Source organism: Grampus griseus (assembly GCF_964374135.1).
Source record: "Grampus griseus genome assembly, chromosome: 18".
In the NCBI taxonomy this organism is placed as follows: domain Eukaryota; kingdom Metazoa; phylum Chordata; class Mammalia; order Artiodactyla; family Delphinidae; genus Grampus; species Grampus griseus.
The window spans coordinates 2,867,465-2,893,987 of NC_139012.1; the positions used below are offsets into that span (position 1 = coordinate 2,867,465).

The 26,523-nt window shown below is 46.5% G+C and overlaps 1 protein-coding gene across 2 annotated transcripts in view; it reads left to right on the forward strand.

Moving 5' to 3' along the window:
• COL4A1 (collagen type IV alpha 1 chain) overlaps positions 1–26,523 on the forward strand; it is a 148,128-nt gene that overhangs the window by 36,874 nt on the left and 84,731 nt on the right. Inside the window, exon 2 of one of the 2 annotated variants that reach the window (XM_082675539.1) lies at positions 22,092–22,151. The exons of the other annotated variant lie outside the window; for it this stretch is intronic. Coding sequence (XP_082531665.1) covers positions 22,092–22,151 — 60 coding nt within the window. The remainder of the gene's footprint in view (positions 1–22,091; positions 22,152–26,523) is intronic. 2 annotated transcript variants of the gene reach the window in all.

A 26,523-nucleotide genomic window follows, 5' to 3' on the forward strand; every position in this document is an offset into this window, starting at 1 on the left:
CCTCTTAGCTATTTAGGACTCCTCCAGCCTTTTGTGGCTCTGCTGGTAGCCTCCAGTTGCCTGGGCAGGAGAAGGATGAAATCCCCACGTGGAAAGTAAACCCCGTTTTATCACCGTTGGCTCCTCCCTCTCATCTTCCTGGGATTTTCTACCTTCCTAACTTTCACCTCGCTGAACGGAAATCAGGTCACACCTCACTCGCTCCCAGGTGACTTCAGGGTGAACTTGAAGCATCTGGAATGGAGCTGAGAACCCAGAAGGAGACGCCAAGCTCCCTGAGCCTTCAAGGTCAATGTCGGTGGACTTGGGCGCGAAGCCCGTTGCCTCCTTGCTTCTGGAGTGCTAGCTGTGCTTGGCGGGGCCAGCGTCTTGCACACGCTGGTCGTTTACCCACTGACTAGGAGGGGAAGAAGAAAAGTCTATGAAGGCAGAGGAGGGACAATGGGAAAAGTGCAGAAGGGATATCCCAGAACTCAAGAGACCTTACCCACAACCCCACACCTGCCCCCAGGCTCTTCTGGTCCAGGATTCATCAGCCCCTTAGCTGTAGCTCTGGAGGACCTTGACCCCTGTCAATGCCTGAGTCATGGGGGTGGGGAGGGGGGAGAGAAAGGGGGAAGGGAGGGAGGAGAGAGGCAGGCAAAGAGAGAGGGAGAGAATTACACATTTGAATCAGTGGACAAAAGTAGTGTGTAAAGACAGTTTCCTTTATAAAAAATGAATAACTTGGATTGAAAGAATTAATTTATGGGAGTAGCGTTGCCATTCCTCGATCTGTTTAGAAAAGTGAGGCGTGACTGTGCATCCACTGAAATGCTTTAACCTTCTGCTTTCTCCTCCCCCCTCCCTCTTGCTCGCCCCATGACCCCACCTCTGACCTGGAGGCACGTGGACTTGGAGGTGGGCTGCAGGGTAGTGGGGGGTTAGCCCCCCTATGTCCTCCGTTCTAGGCAGAGGCCTCGCAGCCTGGGGATTTGACTCAGTTCTTCCAGGGGATGGAAGGAGTGATCCTCCGGGAACCGCAGGCATGTTACTGAGCACTGAGAACTCACAGCTATGGTTTGCGACTCCTTCAGATTCTAGTTTATGTCAGTTCCTCCCCTGAAGAAGGACCAGAGTCTGTGGGTCTGTGACCTCAGACTTGTGAGAAGTGCAGGTTGAGTGCCAGCTCTGAGCTCAGGCTGAATTCCTGACTGGGAGAGGGCGGAGGCCACATTCGAGAGCTTTCTGTGGGGAAAGTCCTCTACTTAGCGAGCGCACAGCTGCTGCACCGACCTTACTGCCAGCAACACTGGGGATGAGATGTTCTGAGCTTTGTCTTTTGGTGTGGCTTCTACAGATGTGCTGGCACTGAAAAAACTCTGCCTTACTTTTTTTTTTTTTGAGACTAGTAAACACTTAACCGCTTAATGTTGGGTTTTCCTAGATCCATTGTTAGGAATTTATTTTTAGGTGGTCATGACACAGATAGCCCATGCTTACATTTCTTTACAGTTTATAAAATAACCTTAATAAGTATTTATAAGAAATGATCTGCAAAATAATAGACCGTTTCAACTATTAACTTTACATTTTCATTAAATATGCCATTGGTAAAGCTTTCATGATCCCACACAGAGGGCAATATTTACTTTTTCATTCCTTTCGGAGATAACATCGGTTCCATTTTGATGATGAAGCACTGCAAAGCTGCTTATTTTAATGTAGGATTCAAAGTGGGTTGCGAGGTGGTGAGTTGCCCCAGCTTCTCCTGATGACGTGCTTTGCACTTGACGCAGAAAGTGGTTGGGCGGCTTTCACTGCACATACTCATCACACAGAGCTCTCTGTTCTGCCCTCTGAACTTCAAGTCCAGACCTTGAAGTGCTGGATCACGTATGGTATCATTCCGGGAGGTCAAAGGTCATCCCAGATTCCCTGGAGACCTTCCACTTCCTTTGCCCAGGTGGTTCGCTCGCTGGCTTGGAGCAGAGAAGGATGCGTGGCGTGGTCTTTGGCTGCATGGCCTCAAGTGCTCTCTCCTGCATGAACGCTTTCCAGGCAGGTTTGCAGAGCACACAGGGTTCAGCCAGAGAGAGCTACCTGCTGGGGAGAAGTTTGAGTCATTTGGTTCAAGTTCAGATTCCCAATTTCGAGTGTAAACCTCTGGCCCGCTCACCGTGGCGGGAGCTCCCTGAGGCTCGGGGTCTGGGGGTGGGGTTCGTGGGGTCTGCACCAGGGTTGGGCAGGACTGTTGTGGACTCTTGGCAACCCTTGAAATGAGACATTGATTTTAGAACCCAGTCCTTGACAGAAAGGCATCACGCGGGAGACAGACTCATCGGGGAGAAGTCATTAGGATTGAGTGGAATATTTAGAAGGGCAGCTGGAAACAGAGACCCTTCACCTGGAAATTCCAGGTAGGTGATGTTAATTAGTGCAGCTGAATCAGGAGACACGTGTTTCCCCTGAAAACGTATTGTTTATGCTTTCCTCCCCATTGTATGAACTCGGACCCTTGGGTCAAGTATGTGGAATTTCCTCTTCTTTGTACAGTAGCATGACTGTGGACTGAAAAGCATCTCAGAGGTTGTTGATCTCTGCGTAATTTTGTCCAAATAAAGACTAGAATTCAGACTGAGGAGTGGAGATGGGTTAGATCTTAGAATCCTGTACTTAAGTTCTGCGCACACAGGGAGCTTCTGAAAGTGACTTCTGTGATTCACTATAAATAAATTGACTTGCCCATGGGGTAGCCTAGTTACCTACCTGGGAGGCAAGCAAGCCTGTTTTGAAGTCCGCCTTCTTGATGTCATGCATCGGGACGGTGGCGGCTGGTTGTAGGAAGAGCGAGGGCCCTGGGATTGGGCCGTGGTGTGGATCTCAGGCCCCACTCCCTGCCTGTGTGTTGCTGGGCCCTTCGGCAGAGCGGAGCATCAGTGCTCTCTAGGAGTGATCTCAGAGGAGCGATCTACCTACACTTTGTGTCTTCCCGCTCGGCTTCAGCAAGTTGAGGCTTAAGGAAATTTTGAGGAATTTGAGGAGACCCTTGATTTCAAGGCTAAGGAGTTCTTGGGCTGCTGGACAGTCAAAGAAGTCCTGGGGCTTTCTTTCCCTGAACATAAGAAAGGGTAGTGTTTCAGAGAATGTAGCCAAATAATAAGAAAGAAAGCAAGCAGGTCCCCAGATCTGGTAGGTGGAAAGAGAGTAAACACCAAACATTTTTTCAGAAAATCCGAAATTAGACCCCAACAGCCAAGAACTTGACTGTCAGTGTCTAGTCGAGGCCATGGTCTCTGTGGGTTACGTGAAGGGAGCTCAGTGAACCAGGGAGATTTGTGGGGCGCAGTTCATCTCCTCTGATGGGCCTGATTCTCAGCAGGAAGCATGGCTGGTAGAACACTGAGGCCTTCAGTAGAGAGACTGGAATTTGTGAAAAAACTTTTCTTTTTCCCCACAGTTTTTCTTATGGTGGTTAAAATAGACCTAACATAAAATTTACCATTTTGACCGCTAGGGAGTGTCCAATTCAATGGCTTTAAGTACATGCACAGAGTTCTGCAAGCAGCATCATCATTTAAAACTGGAACTCTGTAAGCATTAAACAGGAAAAACTTAATACTCTGTGTCAGGGTGAGACGCACGCAGTCTGCACTCATCTGGGAATGTCTTGTATTCTCTGTGGTGAAACTTGGTTTGTATTAAACATGAAGACTAAGGGTATAGGAGTTTGGTGAGTTATGGCCCATCCTCTACGGAGAGGTAACCCCTAGTAACGTGGGATGCAGGCACGGAGGAGAGGGAGACTCCTGGCTTCAGCGTGTAGGGCCGAGATTTAAGATTGGGTGTCCTGGTGACCCGCTGACAAGGGCAGCAGCATTCAGAGTGACTGGACGCAGCTGCGCGTCACACACAGAGAAAAAGGACCCACCTGGGAACGTGACACTTGGGTCTGTGTCCCTACCTGTGAGGGGCTTGTACATTGGCAGTAATTGGCCTCTGGTTTCTGTGGCCATTAAATTAGCAGAACGGCTGACTTGTTTTGATTTAAAAGTGTACCATTTTATCACGTTCTGTACACATTCTTCACAGTCAACTTTTGCTTTCACTTTTTTAATGAACCCTAAAATATGAAAACGGTTCACACGTGACTGGGCCGTGAGTTTTTCCTCTGCCTGGCTGCACAGTGAACTGTTGCAGTAAAGACAGGGTCTGATTTTCAAAGGGCAAAAGTTCGCATGGTGCCAGTTTCCTGTCTAGTCCACAGAGGCTAACAGAGAGGAAAGGTGTACAGCTTTTTTTTTTTTTTTTTTGCGGTACGCGGGCCTCTCACTGCTGTGGCCTCTCCCTTTGCGGAGCACAGGCTCCGGACGCGCAGGTTTAGCAGCCATGGCTCACGGGCCCAGCCGCTCCGCGGCACATGGGATCCTCCCGGGCCGGGGCACGAACCCGTGTCCCCTGCATTGGCAGGCGGACTCTCAACCACTGCGCCACCAGGGAAGCCCAAGATGGACAGTTTTGATCTTCAGCTGCTCGAGCTAAGATGAGATTTCCCATCCAGTGCTTTACTCCGCCTAGATTTTGTAGACAAGCCTTTTTTAAAAAGCAGTATTGTTGGTGAAATACTTTCAAGCAGTTTGTTTAGATTTGCACGAAGCCTAAAGGAGGCAGGTCGTGTCAGCCTAAGGAGTGACTGGGACAGTCACTGATGGAAGCACCTAGTTAGGGTCAGTAAGCTGAAACCGATACAAAATAATGAAGGCTGGGCAGAGGAGGGAGGAGGAAAAGAAAATAATGGTTTGTCCAAAGGAAAACAAGATCTGGAGAGTATACAAATACACAAATTAACAGGACGGAAAAAACCCAATTGTGTGTGGTTCTGAAAGTGGGGTGAGGTCTGTACCCCTCAGAACAGACTCCAGGTCTGTGACGGCTCCCCCCAGGGGCTGAGGGAACCGCCAGGGCTGGATGGAGGCCCAGCGCCAGATGTTAGGTGGAGCATTTCGATGTATTATTGCTCCGGGCTCTGGGGGCTCAGGGTTGCCAGTGACCGTGAACCAATATTTTAGTTGATAGATCAAGGCTGCGTATGTCTTACGTGTATTTTCCATTATTTATTTATTTATGGCTGCGTTGGGTCTTTGTTGCTGTGTGCGGGCTTTCTCTAGTTGCGGTGCGCGAGCTTCTCATTGCAGTGGCTTCTCTTGTTGCAGAGCACGGGCTCTAGGCGCACGGGCTTTAGTAGTTGTGCATGCAGGCTCAGTAGTTGTGTCTCGTGGGCTCTAGAGCGCAGGCTCAGTAGTGGTGGTGCACGGGCTTAGTTGCTCCGCGGCATGTGGGATCTTCCCGGACCAGGGCTCGAACCTGTGTCCCCTGCATTGGCAGGCGGATTCTTAACCACTGTGCCACCAGGGAAGTCCCTTTCCATTTTTAATGCTATGAAGTGCAATTAAATGCATCTACCACTCAAACCATATTAAACATAACGTAATCTTTACTTTCTCCAAGATATTTAATGATTTAAGAATTTAAAAAATATGTAGCTTGGTAACCACAGTATACTAGTTTTCTTTGTATGGTAAGATAATCAAAAGCTCTGGTTGATCTAAAATTGAAATCTGTGACTGGAAAACTAGTAGTATTTATTAACTTATGTATTAATTTATCATTCACATCAACTGGTAATTCCAGACTGTATTTTTAATAGAGGAAAGGCATGTGGCTGGAATAAACAGACTGAGATATAAAGATTCAAAGTATATATCACTGTCGAAATTAATCTGTGGAGTTTGGGTATTTTGGGATACTAGTGAAAAAGTGTTCAGCCATATGCACTCATATTAAAATATCCAGTCTTGTGTTTCACGTGCTCAGTGGCGAATTCATGGTGTGGACTAGTAGTTATGCAGACTGAATAAAATTCACCTTTGAAGAACGTAGCCCATTGTTTTCGGTCTGTTTCAAGATATGTGATGCAAGATGGCAAAAGGAATTTTTAAGTTGCAGTACTCTCCTCTTCAAAGTACATTTCATCCAGATGTTTATGGATTGAATTGTTTTAGCTTTAGATGTACTACATCTAGTACATTCTAATCACACCCCTTTAGTTTATGTTCCCATATATGGCAAGGGATGTGCCTCTGTTACTGCCCAGCTGTAAAGGCTTTTCTGTGAGCTAAGACCTCCTTCATCCTTTTAGTTGCTGTGTCACAGGACCTAACACATCATAGGCCATCAACCATTCATAATTAAGTAGGTGAAAACCTTTATATTTATTCTCTGAGTAGCCTAATCCAAACAATATCTCAGTTTCTTTTAATGGCCAGAACAACGGGGTTTGCCTGATTTCAGAAGAAGTGTATTTCCAAGTTGAGGGTTCTGTAGAAGTACATTGTGACTTAATTTTTTAAAAAGTGAATAAGAATTTTAAATAATTTAATCATCATAAAGGAATATTTTCATGTCTATGCACACAGACACAGAGACATATAATGGCTCTGTGTGTGTGTGTGTGTGTGTGTGAAAATAAGATCAGCAACCACAAAGTTTATATTAGAAACAACACACTGAAAACTGTGTGATTAGCTTGGAGACCTTGTGATTCATATCTTAATTGGGATGTTATTGATTCTTAACATGAGATTAATTTACAACTCAAAGTCCCTTTGCTAATTCAAGAGAGCAGTGACTGGACAGACACAGGGGTTAGTGCTGGAATCTGGCAACAAGGAATAAGTAAAGAAAAAGAATTGAGTTATTGCCTGGCATTGTACCTCCACCTCCAAATGAACTGGAGGTGGAGGTCATTTGGCTACCCTGTCAAAGCACACATCTTTTTTTTTTTTTTGCGGTACACGGGCCTCTCACTGTTGTGGCCTCTCCTGTTGCGGAGCACAGGTTCCGGACGTGCAGCCTCAGCGGCCATGGCGCACGGGCCCAGCCGCTCCGCGGCATGTGGGATCCTCCCAGACCGGGGCCCGAACCTGTGTCCCCTGTATCGGCAGGCGGACTCTCAACCACTGCGCCACCAGGGAAGCCCAAATCACACATCTTAACACAGAAAAACCCACACTGATGTCCTAAACTGTCAGTTATACTGTGTATAGGGTAAAAATGACTGAATTGCAAGTTGTCCTGAGTTGGCTGATTCCATCATCGTGATATTAATCCCTTAAGGATTCCATGTTTCTTGTATTGTTTGGCCAGGTTCTCCTTTTCAATAGTTTTATTGGCTTTTGGCTCATTCATATTTAGTTTAGTTTGTTTCCAGAGCTGGCCCAGCTCACTGCATTCAGGACATCTTCCCTGTATCCTATGCGCACTATGTCGTCTCTTCCTGTTCTCCTTAGCTTTTCCCTTTGAATAATGCCAGGTTTCCTCAAGTGCGGGAATAATAATGGGCTGTTCTATAAATGAACCTTCACTTAGAAATTAACATAGACATTTGAACTCTAGAATTGGCAGTTTATAGCAAGGACACTAAAGTTTTTCAAAGAAAGAGCATTAGCTCCCTTATAGCACATAAAGACTTTCATCAACATGTGAAAATATAGTTATTAAAAGCACAGGTGTGGTTTTGGTTTCCAACGCGATAAACCTCACCAGAAAATATTTGTTCTGAATCGTGTTCACTGTCCAATTCTCCTTGTTTGATTTAAACTTCACTGTAACTGGTAGCAAAACGTTTTCTAGATATTTCTGGATGTTAACACGCTTATACAAGTGCTTTGCCATTAGAAACCATATTTTGATGCTCGCAGATCTCCTAAAAATCTCCATGATAGCAAATGGGGGAATAAATATTTACTGAAGTCCCAGCGAAAACAAGAAACTAGGACTGTTTGTGTATCATTCAAATTGAAGCCACAAGGAAATGGAGTGAGTGATAGTTTTCATATTTTATTTATTTCATATTTGTATTCATAATAAATGACGCATGGCTTAAGGCTACTAAATATTTTTCTTAAACACTCTTGGAAAACATAAGGTTTTCTGGATCCTCACACAGTTTGACAGCTGTTTGTCAACAGTTTGACATTTGGTTTCAGTGGGAGCTGATAAACTTAAGGATTGGTCTCTGAAGTGTTAGGCGTAGGACTGCTCAGGGGTGGCCTGGGGACGAGTGGTTTGGGAACGGTACCTCTGCAGACACTAACCACGGGCAGCTGGCCCCAGAGCCTCAAGGCAGCCTCAGAGATGTCTCTTGGCATCTCTGCGGCCGCAGTGTAAATACCAGAGTGTGTCATTGAGAAAACCACCGCTTCCTTCTGTGGTTTACCCCATTTTCCTTCTTTTAACCATAAGTGTTGCACTTGTGTTTTTAGGTGGGTCCTTTCAAAGTGCCACTTCGTTCTTGAAAAGCAGCGTTTTTGGTCCACCATGTCCGTTAGCTTCCATAAAAGCCCAACGAACTTGAAGTTTGTAGTTGAGCCCCTGCTCTGATGTGCACGTGACCTGGGAGTCTGTCACAAAGAGTCTTCTGCATGGATCTCTGACCTTTTGTCAGAGGCGAGAGGGCTCGCCACACTTGTCAGGTGTTCTTTATTCCACAGAGTTTATTCTGTGGAATTTCTGTTCACATTTTGTGTGAGTTTTCAGACCTGATTTTAAAGCTAACACATCAGGTCACGTTATCCTTTGGGGGTGATGTTTCCACGTGTGCGTCCTCTGGGTTTGCAGAGCTGCGCTGCAGCATTTTAGAATCTGTCGTGTATAAAGAGTCTGGATCCTGGCGTGGATTTCTGAAAAGAGGCTTTACGATGCGTCTGGTACTTGAGGCTGAGTGCGGTTAGGAGAAGTACATTTTGCCTTCATCCTGGTTGCCGGGGATTAGTCTGCACATGCACACTTTTTCTCATCACGTCCCGTGTCTGACAGGAAAGCGAAACAGCTGCGATGATTTCACAACAGGGTGCTGTATAGTCTCTGTGAAATGGAAGTGGCGTGAAGTAACTGATACTAGGTACATTCGTTTGACGCATAGTGGGGCTAGTCTCTGTCCTACAAGAAAGAATATCCATTTTTCTGTCCTCATTCCTGGAAATACTGTATGGCTTCCCTGTCGTGGAGCGCGATGTCTGGTTGCCTTAGAGTGGCCTGCACACCTTCCACCGTGTGGCCAGGGTCTGTGTGGCCCACTGCCCCAGCCTGTGCTCCTGGGGTCCAAGCCTCCGTAGCTTCCTCAGTGCTCCTCACCTCCCTTTGCACTTTCCCATCTTTCCCATGTTGGGCATCCCAGGCTTGGGCATCTCACCCAGGTTCGGGCTGCTGTTGACCTGCCACACCACCAGAAGGCACAGGCGGTGTCCAGCGGGTCCCCAGCAAGGTGGCCTCCTCTCCCCCTGTCCCTGCGCTTCTTCCTCGCTCATCCTTTTCCGTCCGTGTAGCATCCCATCCAAATGCATTTTTCCTTCTCAGGCACTTTGTGTTTCCAGAGCCGCGGTAACAATTATCTTCCCAAGTCATTTAGTTTTACATGCATTTTCCTCATCTGGACTAGAATGTACCTGAAGGAAGGAAAACGGGCCTCGTTTCCCATCTCTCACGTCACCTAGAACGGTACGCGCACGTCAGGCTAGCTTACTTTCACGCCAGCAGCTCTGCTTGGACGTTCCGTGGTGCGGAGGTTGGGATGATTGGCTGAAATGAAGTTGCGGGCTTCCTGCTGGATCTGTGCTATGTCTTGCATGAGGATTTACATTATCTCTTGCATCAATGAATATAATCATGAGTTACATAAGGTTTGCTAACTAAAGAAGATTATGAGATGTGCAGTTTGACAAATAGACTAAAGATCTTTCCATGAGATCTGTAGAATTACCAACCAAGAAAATGAAACCCTGTTGTCTTTTCCTATCGTAAAATCAAACGTGTGACGTTCTTTTCTTCTCTCCCTTCCCTTCTCCTTCCTTCCCCCCATTTCCCATTATTACTGATGGAATCACTGTCCTTCCGATCACATCTGTCCACTGAAAAAAATGCACGGCATAAAAGTGGAGAATTATGTTTTGTTCAGGGACCTTACCGAGGACTATAGCCTGGGAGACAGCCTCTCAGAGCCCCGAGGGACTGTTCCCAAGAGGTCAGGGAGGAGCCTGGATACAGAGGAGTTTTTGCTGAAAAAAAAAAAAGGAAAAAACCATGCAGTTGAACATGAGGAGATTACAGCTGATCGTAAAAACTGCAGACAGACATGTTACAAGAGATCACAGACATCTCCTGTTAACGATTTCAGTGCTTTTCTATGTATGGGAAGATGCAAGAGTCTGGGCTTACTGAAATCACTCCTTTGATACGCCCCTGAGCTCTCTGGGGCCAGTATCCTGTTTTTCTCCATCCTGCATCCCCTCAGGGTGCACTGGTGTGGGGTTGGAGTGGGGAGGCTACAGTGGCTGCTGGCTTTGTGGCCTCAGCATCCTTTGCTTACTGAAACGGCAGGCAGCACGATTTGTCCACGTGCCCATTGGAAACCCCTCCGTCTCCTGCACTTAACACTGAGGCCTCACTGGTCTGCCTTCTCTATCCCTTGGGTCCCTCCTCTCCTTCCCGTCCGGCTGCTGCCTGGGTTCAGCCCCGCCTCCCTCCTGTCAGACTCCCTGGTAGGTCTCCTGACCCCCGAGTCACTCCTCACTCCAATCTCCTTCACGCCTTAGAAGAATGTTACTAAAATGCAGAGAAAGGAATTCTCCCTCATTCAGAAGTTTTCAATGTTCCCAACGGCCTGCCTATTGGAGAGAAGGCATTGGACTTTCCTTCAAGGTCCACATGGCCTGCGTTCTCCCAGCCTCTCCAGCCGAGATTTTCTCCAACACCCTCACTTGAGTCTCCAGTCTTGGGCTCCTCTGGGCATCCACAGACTTTTCCTCCCTGGAGAGCTGGCTCATGGGGTTTGCTTGGTCACCTCCCTGCACTAGGGTGCTTGCCGCAGGGCACAGGGCTCTTCTGGTAGATGGCCAGCTCCACAAGGGCACCTCCCCCTCTCCTCCTGCCAAGTACGGGGACGGTACCCACACAGAGGAAGTGCTCATTGAATCCTTACGGGGTGAGTGAGGTTACAGCCTGTTCAACTGGGCCATCCCACATTCTGCAGTTCCACAGAAAAGCAGCATTTCCTGCTCGCTCTTTTTTTGCGGGGGTACGCGGGCCTCTCACTGTTGTGGCCTCTCCCATTGCGGAGCACAGGCTCCGGACACGCAGGCTCAGCGGCCATGGCTCACGGGCCCAGCCACTCCGCGGCATGTGGGATCTTCCCGGACCGGGGCACGAACCCACGTCCCCTGCATCGGCAGGTGGACTCTCAACCACTGCGCCACCAGGGAAGCCCTCCTGCTCGCTTTTTAGAAGAGGAGTGTAGCCTGTTAAGATGGAAACAGAGAGAGTATGGCGGTGGAGGGTGTGTCATACAACTTGGATCCCCTTCCAGACCCAGACTGGAGGGGGTTGGTGATGTCTCTGATCTGGGGAGAGATCAGCAGTGATTTATAATATTTAATGGTTTCAGGAAAATAAAAAGTTGGCAATCCCATCACCCCTGGTTTAGTTAAACTCTGTTTTTGAGTTGTATGTCAGTCATACTTGTCATCTTTCCCTAGTCACTTAGGCTTTTCATGTTTCCATGTTAAGTGTGTGAACAGACTATAGGGTCCTTAAAGCGTCTGGAGCTGGAACACCGTGGGATTAAACAGAAGATTGACTCCACTTTTTCATACCCAGTGTAAAGCCATCTTCGTGCCTCTGTGCGAGTTCCCCGGTGCTTTCCTAGAGCAAGCGGATCCTCAAGGCATCTTGTTAAAGATAGTCCTATGGAAGGGAAAACCACTCTGCATAAAGCCCCCCAGCCGATAGCTGTCCAGTAAATGGAGCTGGTGCCCTGCTAGACTAGGCTGCTTGGAGTTTCTTACTTAATGTAGCGTATGTAGTATATCTGCAGTGTATTTCCTGGGTCCCAGAAGGAAAAGCATCAGAAGCTCACTGTGTTCTTTGGATTAAAATTTTAGACCTGATGAGGAATTTTTCTGCAGCTAGAATGCAGAAAAGGTCCTGGAGTGGGACCTCAGCTGTTCCTCAAGGCCAGGGGGCCACGTCTAACGACCTCAGCTGTTCCTCAAGGCCAGGGGGCCACGTCTAACCTCTTCCTCAGATCTGCTTTCCTGTAGATGTGCGGCATCTTGGCAACAATATTTCTAAGATACTGTGTCGACATGATGTTGCTAAGAGCGCAAGGGGGATGTTAGAGGAAACAGCGTGAATGTGGGATTCACATGAGGGGTGAGAGCGGGAGACCCCAGTGAAGGCGGTCAAAGGGGGCGACTCTGATGAGTCCCACCCAAATCCAAGTGGGACGAGGCCTCGGGCACCTGGTGGGCTGGAGTGCCTGATCTCTCCCTTCACACTCTGCCCCCTGCCTTTCCTCCCTTCCTGCCCCTTCCTCTCACCCCCTCCTTCCTGTTCTCCTCTCTCTTCCTTCTCCAACCCTTGAAAGCAGTTCTAACCGAAGCGCTGTGTTGCGTGTTTCCTGCTCCAAGTGCATTTAGTGAGACTGATGGATGTGCAGAAAGCACCCTGTACTTCTGCTTCAAAACGTGCTTTTAAATTGAGTGGTAAACTCGGCAGGTTGCACGTGCCGTGATGAAGCCTCAAAATCCGACTCCCCGTCTGCTTCAGGAGCTGGCGTCTTACCCTTTGCCGCCTCGTACCCGTGCCTACTGCCAGTAGCCGCCGCCGGCCCTCCCTCTTCCTAGGAGGGCACAGCTCCCCTGCCACTTCCCTTTCTAAGATGCCCTTTGGCTCTGTCCTGCCTACTGGCATGTCCCTCTGTGCCCCCCCCTCCCAGCACCCTGTAGCAAAGCCCCCTCCCCACGTCCGCCCTCTCTGGCCAGGCCAGCGCCCTCCCCTCTCACTCCAGCGGGACCTACCCTGGGATCCCGGAGCCCCTCGGGTGGGGCATAGGGCTTCTCCCCTGTGTGTCTGTGGGACTCTTCTCACTCTCTGGTGAGGCGCCTCATGCTGGAGTTTCTCACTTTCTCATCCCTCTCGCTAAGATACCCAACTCTGCCTTCTTAGTATCGTGGGGCAGGGGGATACCTGCCCTATTCCAGGTGTGCAGTAGATGCTAAGATCGTATAATGGATCAGGTGGAAGATGAGTACCAGGGAATGCTGAGACTCCGTGTGAATGAATGAAGGGCACAGGCCACCTGGGCTGCTTCCTTCCTGCTGAGGCTCCCACCCCCACTGTGGGCCAGACCTGGAAGCGGAATTCAGTGAAGGTGGGTGACTGAGTGGCAGTGGCTGGACCAGGACAGGCTGAGAGGCTGGATTTGGAGTGAAAGAGCCAGACTGGGGTGGGGAGTGAGGAAAGATGAAAACCAAAGATAGCAGGGACAGCTCCATGTACTTCAACACGATGGAGGAGTTGACGTGTTTCCAGTTGGAGGAAATAGTCCAACTTTTTTTTTTTCATGCCAGACTGGGTAAGATGTGCTGTTCTTCAAAGGGTGGCTGGAAAGTACAAGTTTGTGGCTTTCGAGGAAGAGTCTCGGACGGACGAGGCGAGTCCAGGTGGAACGTGGGGAGTTGGATGGGAGGACGGGCAGGTGGGAAAAGCGTTCAGGGAACCTGGAGAGAGCAGCTAAGAGTCAGAAACTTCCTGCTGGGAGGTTTCCCCTCTGAAGGTAGGAAATGTCAGTCTCACGAAGGGCCGGGAGCCTCTGGGACCACACGCCTGCCTTGGACAGGGCAGCCAGTGGCTCTGGGAGAACATTCTGGCTCATTCGGATGACCCCTGGGCTAAAAACTTGCCGCAATGGACTCCTCCGCATTTGTCCTTCAGGCCAGTGAGTCAGCAGCCCCCAGGGCCCCCGCCCAGTTCCCGTCTCCAGGCAGCGTTTCCACCTGTGGGTCCCAGTGGACGTCCTCAGCCCACCAACTTGTTTCACACACAGTCATCTGAGCCGCTGTCATGTGGCAGCTAATTATAGTCACATCTGTTTGCAGCAGGACCACCGATGACCTGGAGGAGAAGTGCTGGGCTGCACCATCACCCCCTCTAGTTTATCCCACTCCCAGGCAAGGACATTCCACATCCACCCCCACCAAGTGGGAGAAATGGAAGAAAAGAAATGAAAATGAGTCACCAGAATTGTACGATGCGGGAAACAGGAGGACAGAACTGCCGTCCCATGGCAATGGTCACGCAGACATCCCCATATCCTTGTGTTGTTTGCTGGGAGCCCACCAGACTCTGCAAAGTCATTTCTTAGTCAGACTACGAGAGATGCTGCGTATTCCAAGATCAGTTTGTTTCTCAAATGTTTCATGCTCATTTTTTTTTTTTTTTTTGCCAAGAATATATCACACTGGTAGTTGTTTTCACATTTGAGCAGAAATGTTTTGTGAGTCTAAAAAGTAGTGGGGACATTCTGCTTCCACGTTTTCCATGATTGACTGGAACAGAAATGTTGTTTTACTTAACTAACTTCTTTTCTATTGGATTAAGGATGAGAAATTATTTTCACATCTTTGGAATCACATCTATCTTACATTTATCAAAAAAAAAAAAACAAAAAACGATGATAGAATAACGATCAAGCAAATGCAGGTGAAAGCACGTGGACTGTGAGCTCCTTGGAGATCAGTCACCCTTCAATCCACAATTCCAAGCATATTTTTGGAAGTTCAAAAATGCTGTACAAATGTAGGCTTTTAAGAAATTATTATTATACTGCAACGTTTAGCTATAATTTACTCTCTATCTTGTTATTAATTTTTTTTTGTTTTCATCAACAGTTTTGTTGGTTAGAAACTTTAGACAACATTACATAAAAGTAGCTATAATAATGGGGTTTTCTTGTCTTTTACTTTAGTGGAATTCGTTCACACTTGTTAATATTTCATTTAATTTTTTATGTGTATTATATGTAATTCTGCATCATAGTGTTTTGGGGTTTTTTGGTTTCTGTTTGTGTTTTGTTTGCGGTACACGGGCCTCTCACCGTTGTGGCCTCTCCTGTTGCGGAGCACAGGCTCCGGACGCGCAGGCTCAGCGGCCATGGCTCACGGGCCCAGCCGCTCCGCGGCATGTGGGATCTTCCCGGACCGGGGCACGAACCCGCGTCCCCTGCATCAGCAGGCACACTCTCAACCACTGCGCCACCAGGGAAACCCTGATTTTTGTTTTTTTTTTTTTAATTGGAGTATAGTTGATTTACAGTGTTGTGTTAGTTTCAGGTGTACAGCAAAGTGAGTCAGTTATACATAAACATGTATCCGTTCTTTTTTAGATTCTTTTCCCATGTAGGTCATTACAGAGCACTGAGTAGAGTTCCCCATGCCATCCAGTAGGTTCTTGTTCGTTATCTTATCTTGTTATTAATTGTTAAATCCTAGGCACACTTTTTGGGGGAGAGGTAGATTTTATTGAAGAAATGTGTGAAATCATAAAGACACAGTGTCCCTTATGTGCGTGGATCAGAAGCCAGGTCACGAGCCAGGACATTTCAGGAAACCTAGAAGCCCCTTGAGTGCTCTTCTAGTCACCAGTAGCCCCCTAGGGTAACCACTCTGCAACTGCATCTTATTTAGTTTTGAACTTTATATAATCGGAATCTCCTGGCTTGTCCTTCTGTGCCTGGTTCCAGGTTGCTCGGTACTAAGTCTATGAGACCCATCTGTGCCATAGCCGACCTTCCTCCGTGGGTAGGGGTCTCATTCCGTGAATCCAGACCACTGTGTTTTTATTCTGCTGTTTCTAGTTCGGGCTACTTCGTAGAGTGTTGCAATAAACATTCTTGAGCATGCCTTCAAGGAAAATCTTATTAAAGCACAGCAAAGTGCAAACATTGTAAATTCACAGCTCAATGAATTTTTCCACGTGTTACCATTCACCCTGATCAAGCAGAGAATGTCCCAGCACCCAGAAACCTCTTAGGCAACCCCACCGGAGGCCAACACTCTCCTGACTCTCACCGTTGATAGTTTCATTTGTTCTTGATCTTAATGGGATGGGGTCATACTGTGTGTGCTCTCCTGTTGAAGTTTCTTTTTTTTCGTAATTAAAAAAAAAGTTATTTTATTGAAGAATAGTTGGTTTACAATGTTGTGTTAATTTCTGCTGTATAGCAGAGTGCTTCAGTTATACATATACGTACATATTCTTTTCCATTATAAGTTATTACTAGATTTTGAATAGAGTTCCCTGTGCTATACAGTAGGACCTTGTTGTTTATCCATCCTATTCAGAATAGTTTGCATCTGCTCATCCCAAGCTCCCATCCGTCCCTCCCCTCCTGTTGGAGAAGTTTTAAGGTTCTCTTTCAGGGCAATCCTCTCTGGGCAGGGGGTCCATGGAGGCATAGACAGCCATTTTGCAGAACCTCATGGCAGTAAATTAACATTTAAAACAAGAATTACCAAAAATAGCATACCCTAGTTAAAAATCACAAACAGGATGGGAATTAGGACATACATATTAAAATCTCCCATATATACTCTCTATTTCTTTATGATGTTTTAGTTTCCAAAAAGAGTGTGAGCTCATTGAGTCTTTTTTGGGGGGGAGGAGGTCATCTTTTATTCGCCATACTACCATCTTGGGAGTAATGATACAGAATTAAAAATAATAGAAATGAAAAGACCACACTTCAGTGGGATGTGATAAGGGCAAATGTTGGGAAGTGGTTTTGGTAATGACAGTGTATGACATGACTTTTGATGGACATCTGCCCGCATACCTGTGGGACAGGTGCCAAGAGTGGGACCAGACAGTGTGTGACGCTCAGCTCAGGAGACGCTGCCTCACCGTGTTCCAGAAGGGTTGTCCCACTTGACCCCCGACCCTGGGGAGTCTGGAAGCTCCGCTTTTGGTTTCTGCATGCTTCCAATTTCTGCCCTAGTAGTCCTAAAATACATTCCTGTGTCTCTACATATTTCTTTAGTGGGGTAGATAATTATTCACAAGATTCCCCGAAGAAGGGCTACGACCAAGAAGAAAATGGGGATCGTCCTATCACCACAAAACTATTTTGACATTTTGCACAGCGCAGAGAATGTGAAAAGGAATTTGAAAGATAAGCTGTTTAGACTTGGCCGAGCTCCACTTGTCCCTATTTGGCGGGATGTGAAACACATAAAAATTGTTACAGTGGGGATGGTAAAGGTCTATCTCCCTTCAGAAGCAGGAAAAAATTCAGACAATTGAGGACTTCACTCTGTTTAACTCATTTCAAATATGCTTTCCTGCGGAAGGTATGTCACAGTTAACAAATTAGCATGAGTGGGCATTCTTACTCTCTCTCTCTCTCTCTCTCTCTCTCACACACACACACACGCACACATATGCACACACACACACACACACACACACACACAGAGTAATGTGGCAGTTGGCTTCCTTGGTTAACTAAAAAAGTCTCTCTCTAAATGGAATTAGCGAGCCTCCCCACCTAGAACTCACTGTAATGTCGGGAAGAGCTTTCTGTCAGTCTGTAGATCAGAGAAAGACCGGAAATAGACTTTATTTCAAATGAAAGGCATTGACCCTCGTCACTCCCCTTCCTTCTTTGGCACTAGTACTGTGTATCATAAATCTTGGGGAATTTTTGGAACTTAGCATACTTTATAGCATTAATTCTGATGGTTTGACTCTCTGGAAATTTTTAATTGGGGCATGAAAGAAAATGTGAATAACATTCATTGTTTTATCCTATCGTGAAAAGTATAAAAATACTCGCACAGAATATAAAAGGTATTCGATTTAGGGATGACTTTGTTGTACATTTTGCATTCCTCTCCAGTTGTACTATTTGTGGGCATTTAAAGTTGACCTCTGCTATTGAAGTTGTGTGTGTCCTGCAGACTTCATGGAGAACTGATGTATTCTTCTCTGTTTCAAATACTATTAATTCAGGTCTGCTTCCATTTGAAGGGAATTTGTTATGCTCTCGTGGTAAATTATTGGCTGTCAAGTGTGATTTGGTTTTCATTAAGCTTTCCTATGGTTTTAGGGGTACACATGGTGATGCTTTCCCCCCTGAGAAATTTCTAGGGTTCTTTTACCCTCACTGGTCTGAGTGACCCGTGTCACTGTGGACCAGGGACGGTCTACTTCTACAAGATGGACCAAAAGACCTACAACTTTTTGACCTTTGGGGTCTTTCGCCACATCCCCCATTTCCAAGTGGAGACTGTCTTCATGACCACCTTCGTCAGTCGTGACTGTAGGTTAAGTGAGCGTCTCCCGGGAAGAAGCACAGGCCTGCCTCTGGGGACTTTGAGCTGGTTTACTTGACCTTGCACTCCGGGGAGGGCAGAGTGGAGTGTCAGTACTTCACAGAATGTACAAGTTCTTCCTGTTCTGGAAACAGATGGGATGGGAGCTAGCTGACTGGAACCCAGTATCTTCCAGGCTTCAGACTTGTCCGCCCCCTCAGGGATGCAGCCAGGAGGGAGCCGCCGGGGCCAGGGGGGCCGCCTTCTCTCTTTGGATTTTGCTGAGAGGTCTGGACGTGGAATGTAATTCCTCAGGAAATCATGAAATTTGTGGCATGGCCTTTAGCATGTTAGGTCACCTGCAAAATCGTGACTCTGAGTAACTCATACAGTTTATTCGCCCTTTCAAATAGTAATTCATAACGGAGCGTTGAGACTTGCATGACTGAAGGCTTTTATTTAATGAGCTATTTCAAAATCAGACATTACACCAGATTGAAAAGGACACTCGGGACGTCATTGTTGTCCTTTTTATCCGCGCACCCCTGAGTCACAGCTAAAATGACTCTACATGCCAGGGTGATATCCCTCCTGGGGCATTCTATGACAGCAGTTGTAAAGGGCCAGAGGAGTGATATTTCAAAGTAGATTGCATTTAGCAAAGTAAATGTGCCTCTCATGATGTTTGTTTGTTATTCTAAAAATTCGGTTTTTTTTAAACAGAGCCATTTACATGAAATGCTAGGCCACCCAGAATGTGAAACAAAAATCATGGTCTAAAAATGCCTTTTGTTCTGAAAACTTGACCATCATTTAGATCTTCTTAGAATGATCAATTCTTTGGAATTGTCTTCTAGGGCCAGAAGGGGTCATAAAATTTCCTATGTGAATAAAGCAGATAAGGAGGTATGAGTGTCTTGTCTGGGACTAAGAATTTATTTTTTTGCTTGAAGTAAGCTGGTAGGGGCGGGGGGAGGGTCCTTTAATGGGGCCTATAATAAGACTGTAGTCCTTTTTCTCATCTCCGATTTCCCCCCAGTAGTTGTCATGACCTGAAGTGTTGTCCAGGGAAAAACTGCTGGATTGTTACCCACACACGCTGGGTGTGTTTCTGTAGCAAAAGCTCAAGAAACAATTTGACCTCAGCATCCATCGTTGGGGCCCTGTGACCTCTTTTCTGGGGTCCCCTGCAATTTAGGCAGCGGTCCCCACCCTTTTTGGCACTAGGGACCGGTTTTGTGGAAGACAGTTTTTCCACAGTTGGGTTTGGGGGAGGGGAGGGGGGATGGCTCAGGTGGTCATGGGAGCGATGGGGGGCGGCAGATGAAGCTTTGCTCACCGCCTGCTGTGCGGCCCGGTTCCTAACAGGCCGGGGACCAGGTACCAGTCGTCGGCTCGGCAGTTGGGGACCCCTGAATTAAGGCATTTACCAATAGCTTCAGGGAACAGTTCCAGGAAATTCATTTTTATAACCTCCCTCAAACTGAATAAAGATGAACTTCTGAGATTTTAGCAGCATTTCAGAAGAGGAAACCTCAGAATCACCAACAGCCATTCTCAGCTTCAGTCATTACATTCCCACCTAATCTGAAGTTTTGAAGACGCCGTTGTTGAACTGTAGTTAGAAAAGTCCGTTACCACCCTGGGCTGTTGTTGGGTTCCCCCAGCTAAGCCTGGGTGATGGGTGGACATTTCCTAAGTCAGTGGGTCTTGGCCTGATTGACTTTTCCTTCTGGTATCCTTCTGGATAACCAGCAGAGTTGAAAGAGCAGAGGTGGGTGTCTGGACCCGGCTCAGAAGCAGGAAAGTTGTGGAGATGGGACAGTTGCAAGGAAGAGGCCACCCGGAGGCCAGGTGACTCGAGGCTGCCGCACCTGTTGGGCTCCCCTGGCCTGGGGGCTAACCTAGCAGCCTCGGGCGGCTCCAGGGGCCCAGGCATTCCAGAACCTCCCCTTTTCCCTGGCTGGTCTGGGGATCTGGAACAGTCCCACACTCATCGCCGAGTTCCTTTTTGGAGTATTTTCCCACAGTGCCGTGATGTAGTTATACGTTGTAAGTTGACCTACCAGTGTCACTGGGTTGTCTCCAATGTTCCTTTATTAATGTTTTAACAACTAGGAATTGGGGTAGATCGAACAGTTGAGGGGGTGTGTCATGGTTCAGTCAGTGATGTTCTTTATTTCCTGTTGTGGGTTTTACAACCGATGTGGTCACAGGTGAAATACAGACTGTATCAGGCTGGGTGAGAGGCTCTGGGCCTCCGGGGTCCGGGGACACACACATGCAAAGGACTCTGAGAAACATGTGATAAGGGTCACAACAGAGGCATATAACCCACATTTCATGCACACCGGGTTGGGAGCAGATAGCCCTCTCCTGGGGATTGTTGAGGAAGGCTCATCCCTGGAGTCCCTTGGTTCTTTTATATTTGTGCATTTGGGATGAATTTCTGGGGCACAGGTTTGAGATTTTAGCCTCATCTCTTTGGACAACTCTGAGTGGTCACCCAAACCCAGATTCTGAAGCAAAACTGTGCACATGGATTGACCTGCAATGTTAGGAGCTTATGAGCGTGCCTGCTGAGAATTGCCTGAAAGATGAGTCAGGGAAAGAAACAGATCTGTAACCTCTGGGGTCCGTTTGGACTGTTGTCAGTTGTCTCCGTTTCCAGAATGTAAAATTAAGAACAGCTTACTGTCTTGGAGCCACTTGTTCGGATTTATTTTATGAAATAAATATCTCCAGATGTAGCTGTTTCATGCAGAAGATTTCCAAGGCAGGAGAACTAAGACTTGAGTACGTTGTTAAAAAAACAGACTTCACACGATCACGGTATTGTTAATGGTATGGTTTTATTTTCCAGAAACTGTATTGCTGGAAGCAGCACTTAGATATACATTTTATCTCACACTTAATATCGAGCCACTAATAAACCTCATTAGCTAGATTATCAATATTCCTATCACGCCCTCTTCCATTCTATCCACAATATCTATGTCTCTTTTGGTTTAGAATTTGGATTCTTCTAAGGAAATTGCAAATGTATTGAGCACCATCATATGTTTGTCTTTTAATGCACTGGGAGTTTTCCATGATGGGAGTTGAAGTTGAGTTCGTCTCAACGTGGTCCTGGCGCGTTATTTAAAACCTCCTAACTCAGTTTTCGCGTCTGTAAATTGGGGATGGTAACACGTATCTCGTTAAATAAGATGGTGGCTGATCGTTTGTTGCACCCGGTGGGCATTTGAACGTGCGGTTTCCTTCTTCTCCAGCTCGTATTACATACTTGGATTCTTTATCTTGTGTTTTAACATTAAGTTAAATGTTAGAAATGAGCTACAAGGAGGATCTTGTTGTGGAATGTTCTTTGATTGAACACTCCAGCTTTAATTGAATTAAAAATCAGTTCTCTAAGGCTTGGGCTGCTTCTTTTTTGTCCTTTCTACACTTTTTTTTTTTTTTTTTTGCATGTATCTGTGTCTCTGGGGATGTGAGGGACGAAGCATGGGCTCCTCCCCTGCCACTCCAATCTCCCGTGGTCTCAGGTCTGAAACTCCTGAATCAGAAGTGCGATACTTTCGTAGCCTTGAAGATAGGAGTGGGTTCCTGCTGTTTTATGGGGAATGGAGAGTCCATTTCTAAACGTGTGACAGCCTTCGCTTTTTGGACTGAGCGATGCTTTGATGTGTCCCACTCCCGGATTGCTGTTTTGTCTGTTAGGGCAAAAGAGATGGACCGTTGAACAAGTACGGAGAGCCTGTTAGAACAATTCCCGAGAGTCGTGCTCATACGAAAAGGGTAGGGCTAACCCATAAATAGCTGAAGATGCCAAGATCATTTCAGTTCAGCTCCGGACCTCAGTTTGCAGGTGCTCTTCTACTGAAAGATGTTTTCTCTTATTTCCAGGGTGTGTGTGCTGGCTCTGGCTGTGGGAAATGCGACTGCCATGGCGTAAAGGGACAGAAGGTGAGTAGCCGGAGCTCTGATGACAGTGGTTTCTCTTGAATTACCATCACTGTGGAAGTCATTAGAAATGGCATTAAAACAACCGAATAATCAGCAAGTCGTGTTAAAGCCTGATTACCGTTTCAATCATTTCCCCAGAGCAATACAAATGAAGCAAAACCAAACTCAGCAGTATTTTTGAGGAATCTTAACTGCTCTTCCCGAAGATTGTAATTATTGGTGGCAATTAACGCCAAGACAGTGATTGGTTTATTTCCTTTTTTGACTGTAGAAGGAACAAGTATATTGGCAGAAAATCTGTTGAGTCACTAGCATTCTTCGGCATTAGTGCATGAGAACTAAACTCAGCCTTTTTCTGAAAAAAGAGAACATTTATATGGAACTCTAGAGCCTTCTCTTCAAATTAGAATTTTTAAACAATTGTAAGTTCATAACATACTTGTCTCGATTTATTTACAGAAACAGTAACTATTTATTGTTTCCCAAATGCAAAATTATAATAGTTTTCTCTAAGCAAGTACTCTGCCTCTCTCTTACTTGAAGAATCACAGACCTGGATAAAGATTATTTTCTTTTGAAGGCAGGCAGTTGTTTTGAGAGAGGGTCCTTACCCGGGGACAGTGCCACATCCTGTATCTGTCTGGGGGTCACCATGGAAACTGGGCGGGGCCGTGAGACAGCATGGCCAGTTGGCTGGTCAGTGGGACCCACAGCAGCTGGGGCCATCTGGAATGGAGGGAGGGGCCCCCGTGGACCTCTGCCTGCTTTCTGGAACTGGAGGTGTCATTCAGCAGGGCCAGGGTGCAAGTTCTTCTCTCCCTTCTGTTGTGCGCAGGGCATGTGGGGCCACAGACTCGCACTTTTGAAATTCAGCAAATTCTACTTTACAGAAAATTGTTTCATTTCTTTTCAGCTATTTGCTGAAGAACCAACATTATTCTTTTAAAAAATATGTTGACAGTTGGTGGCACTGGTAGTACCTGGATAGGTTTTTGAATAAATGAAGTATGTGGAAACATTTTTATATCTTTCATCATCAACTTTATCAACTATAATTCATCTTCAGGTGCTGTTCCTTCTCTTACTTGGGAGGTTTTTCTAGCTAGTTCCAGGCTGCATCCTTGAGAGGAGAGGCAAGTCTGTTCATACCACAGATTCTTTTTCTGTATGTGTGTCTAACTTGAATTATAAGCACGCTGAACTAACAAAGAAATCCTTCAAACTACAAAAAGTGGAACTTTCAACAGATAGGAAATGGAGACCTGTATCAACACTACTCTGCTTTTCTTGTAACTTAAAGCATCGGGGGTCAGGCAGAGTCGGTGTTTCTCGCTCGTAAAGAGAATGTGTCCATTCCACCCTCTTCCTTGATCTCCTCTCCCCTCCACCAGCTGCAGACCTGGTAGCACTTCCCCAGGCCTCGGTGCTTTTCAGACTTCCTGTTCTGGTCTTATGTTTTCTAGCCTGATTCATTTGAATTTTAACCAAAAATCTACCCATTGTATGTAACAAGGTAGATTTATCCAGGTGTAGCTTTCCAAATATTTTTGGCTGACTTCTCGACTTGACAGGGACCTGGCCCATGTCCGTTCAGAGCTGGCGAAGCATCGTTGGAGATGGCAGGTCACATCTCACTCACAGGGGGCATCTGACACCCACCCCAACAAGGAAAGGGTCTTTAAGTGTTTCTTTTCAAATCCGAGCATTGGGGAAGCCCTTGCTGTGGCCAGGGTGTCAGCAGAGGCTAGGTCTGTGCTTATCGGGGACACGGGAACATACACCGTAGGCCCTGCCTTCCACTTTGGCACAGGAAGGTCAAGGTGGGAAGGTCACAGGACCTCCGTGGTCCTTCCTGGCCTGACCTTGCTCCCTCAACTGTCTGCTCCATTGCCCACTTTGGGTTTTGTACCTTATTATTAAATAAAGACTATTTAAAATAAAATACTGGCAAGCTTTGGGTTAAACCATTCTGAATTTGTGTTTTAAAAGGCTGTAATTTTTTTTTTTTTTTTTTGCGGTACGCGGGCCTCTCACTGCTGTGGCCTCTCCCGTTGCTGAGCACAGGCTCCGGACGCGCAGGCTCAGCGGCCATGGCTCATGGGCCCGGCCTCTCCGCGGCATGTGGGATCTTCCCGGACCGGGGCACGAACCCGCGTCCCCTGCGTCGGCAGGCGGACTCTCAACCACTGCGCCACCAGGGAAGCCCAAGGCTGTAATTATTGAATGGATTCAGATGGCCTTTCAAAATTCAGGGGACTAGCTAAATGATTTAGGATTACAACCTTTAAACAGAAATCGGAGCTCTGTCTTTTCTCGCCCTGAGCATAACTATTTCAGGTCCTGTGGTTCACATAGCATGAGCCGGGAAGAGGGCCTTCCTCCCACTGAAAGAGGAAATTTTAAACTTCCACTTATTGTCTCGGACGTGATGTTAAAATAATCAGTTTAACGATGGGAAACACCCAGAGCATGACTGAGCTGGGACTTCAGGTCTGGTTCCCTTTCTCTCATCCCAAGGTCAGATAACAAAGAAACGTATTCTCGGTTGGCACGTCAGCAAGAGAAATTGGTCTCCTTCATCTGCCACCACTGTTCTCAAAGTGGGTCCTGCACGTGCTAATCGGGTGTAAATGCCATAAATGAATAAAGGCTTGAGCGTCACAGAATTTACATCGAGTGGTTCAGATCACAGGCCTGCTTTTTGAGCTACTAATGCCTGTTTTCGATTCTCCTAGGAGTTATTTTGCTGTGCTCCAATGTGTACAAGTTAAGTGAGTTCTGACGTGCTTTTGAAAATAGGATGCTAGAAGCCATATAACTCAGGGAGAGTTCAAATTACCTAACTGAGACAGAGTGTCAACTGCCTGAGAACTTTGGAAAGCGTTGTTTCTGAGAAATGCCCCCTCGAGGATCCCTTGAACATATTGGCTATTTAGAATCCACCAATGGAAATCGGAATATCTCCAGTTTAAATTGCCAAATCCCTTTTGGCGGAGTCCTACGTTCCATGGAGATATGATTAATTGACAGAATGTCTTATATTCTCCAGATATCATAAGCAAATATGAATGCATTAGATCATTGGTTGTTTTACAATCTCGTAGTTATCAGTATAGTGCTGGGGCTCTTACTCTGAGTTCAACAGTTAAACTCACTGAACCTTTCACTGGATTTCAGTCTTTGCTGACTTGTTTATTTTCCCACTTCCCTGGCTGGCCACGCAGATCTTCAGATGTTTTCTCTAGGTAATTAATTTGGGCTTGTACACAGTGACGTCGTGTCTTTCCAGAGGCCTCAGCAGTGTGGGAATGGTGTCTCCTTAAACTGATTAGGGTTTTGAATTCATGCCTCCTCAGAAAGGGCCAAAAGTTAAGCTCTTATTTTGCTCAGTAACCTGATTTTCTCAATTATTTGAGGCAGTGGGAAAGGCAACCTCTTCCCAGGAGTTACTGCCATAGGCCGGGAAATTAACCATTTATACTTGGCAAAAATTGAGTTTGCGCAAGAAGTCTTTTACATATTTTAACCACAGGAGCCCACGTTTATGTAAAGCTTCCATTCTATTCTGTGACCCTTGCAGTGTCCAGAGAAGGACGCTTCAAGTTCCTTGAAGTAAGAGAGGTAAGAGATATACACATGAAATAAATAACAAGTTAAGAGTAAATGATCAAATTGCAGGAGAAACAGCAGAGAAAACAAGTGCTACAGTTGTCCTGAGAAGGGAGTGATCCCAGTGGCCTAGGACCATAAATAAAGGGACAGTCTCCTGGGTGAATTAGGTCATGTGTTCACTAATCTTCGGACTCACTTGGATATAGAATAGGGTCATCTGTCACACAGCTGCAAAAAGATAGATGCTGAAATTAACTACACTGATCAGAGAAAATAGCCCCTGTGGCCTGTTGATAAATGCTACCATGGCAAAGGTTGATGGTTCCTAACAGAGTGACTCTTGAAAGGGACTTTCCCAAACCACAGTCTTGGGAGCCCAGAGAATCTTAATGAAGCAGAATTGTAGTATTTCTAAGGAATGATGGGAACAGCGTAGGTGCCTCATAGCTTCTCAGAACACTTTAACCTGCTGATACCCAGATCCTTGCCAACAACGTGGGGAAGAAACACATTCTCCTTTTATTTACTAATTAGACTGTCTGTGAATCACAGCCCCTCTCTACACACTGGCTCATCAGATAGTGCACGCCCAGGCTGCATTCAAAGCAGAGAGCTTTGAAAATGGAATTTCTGTCTTCTTGTCTAAAACACGCAGCCACTCTGATGTGGAAGAGTTGGAGGTGTCTGTCCAACCTGAAGTGATTCCATTTCCGGCCCTGGAAGTCTGGGGAGAAGCTTGTGTTGCTTCAGGCCCTGCGCT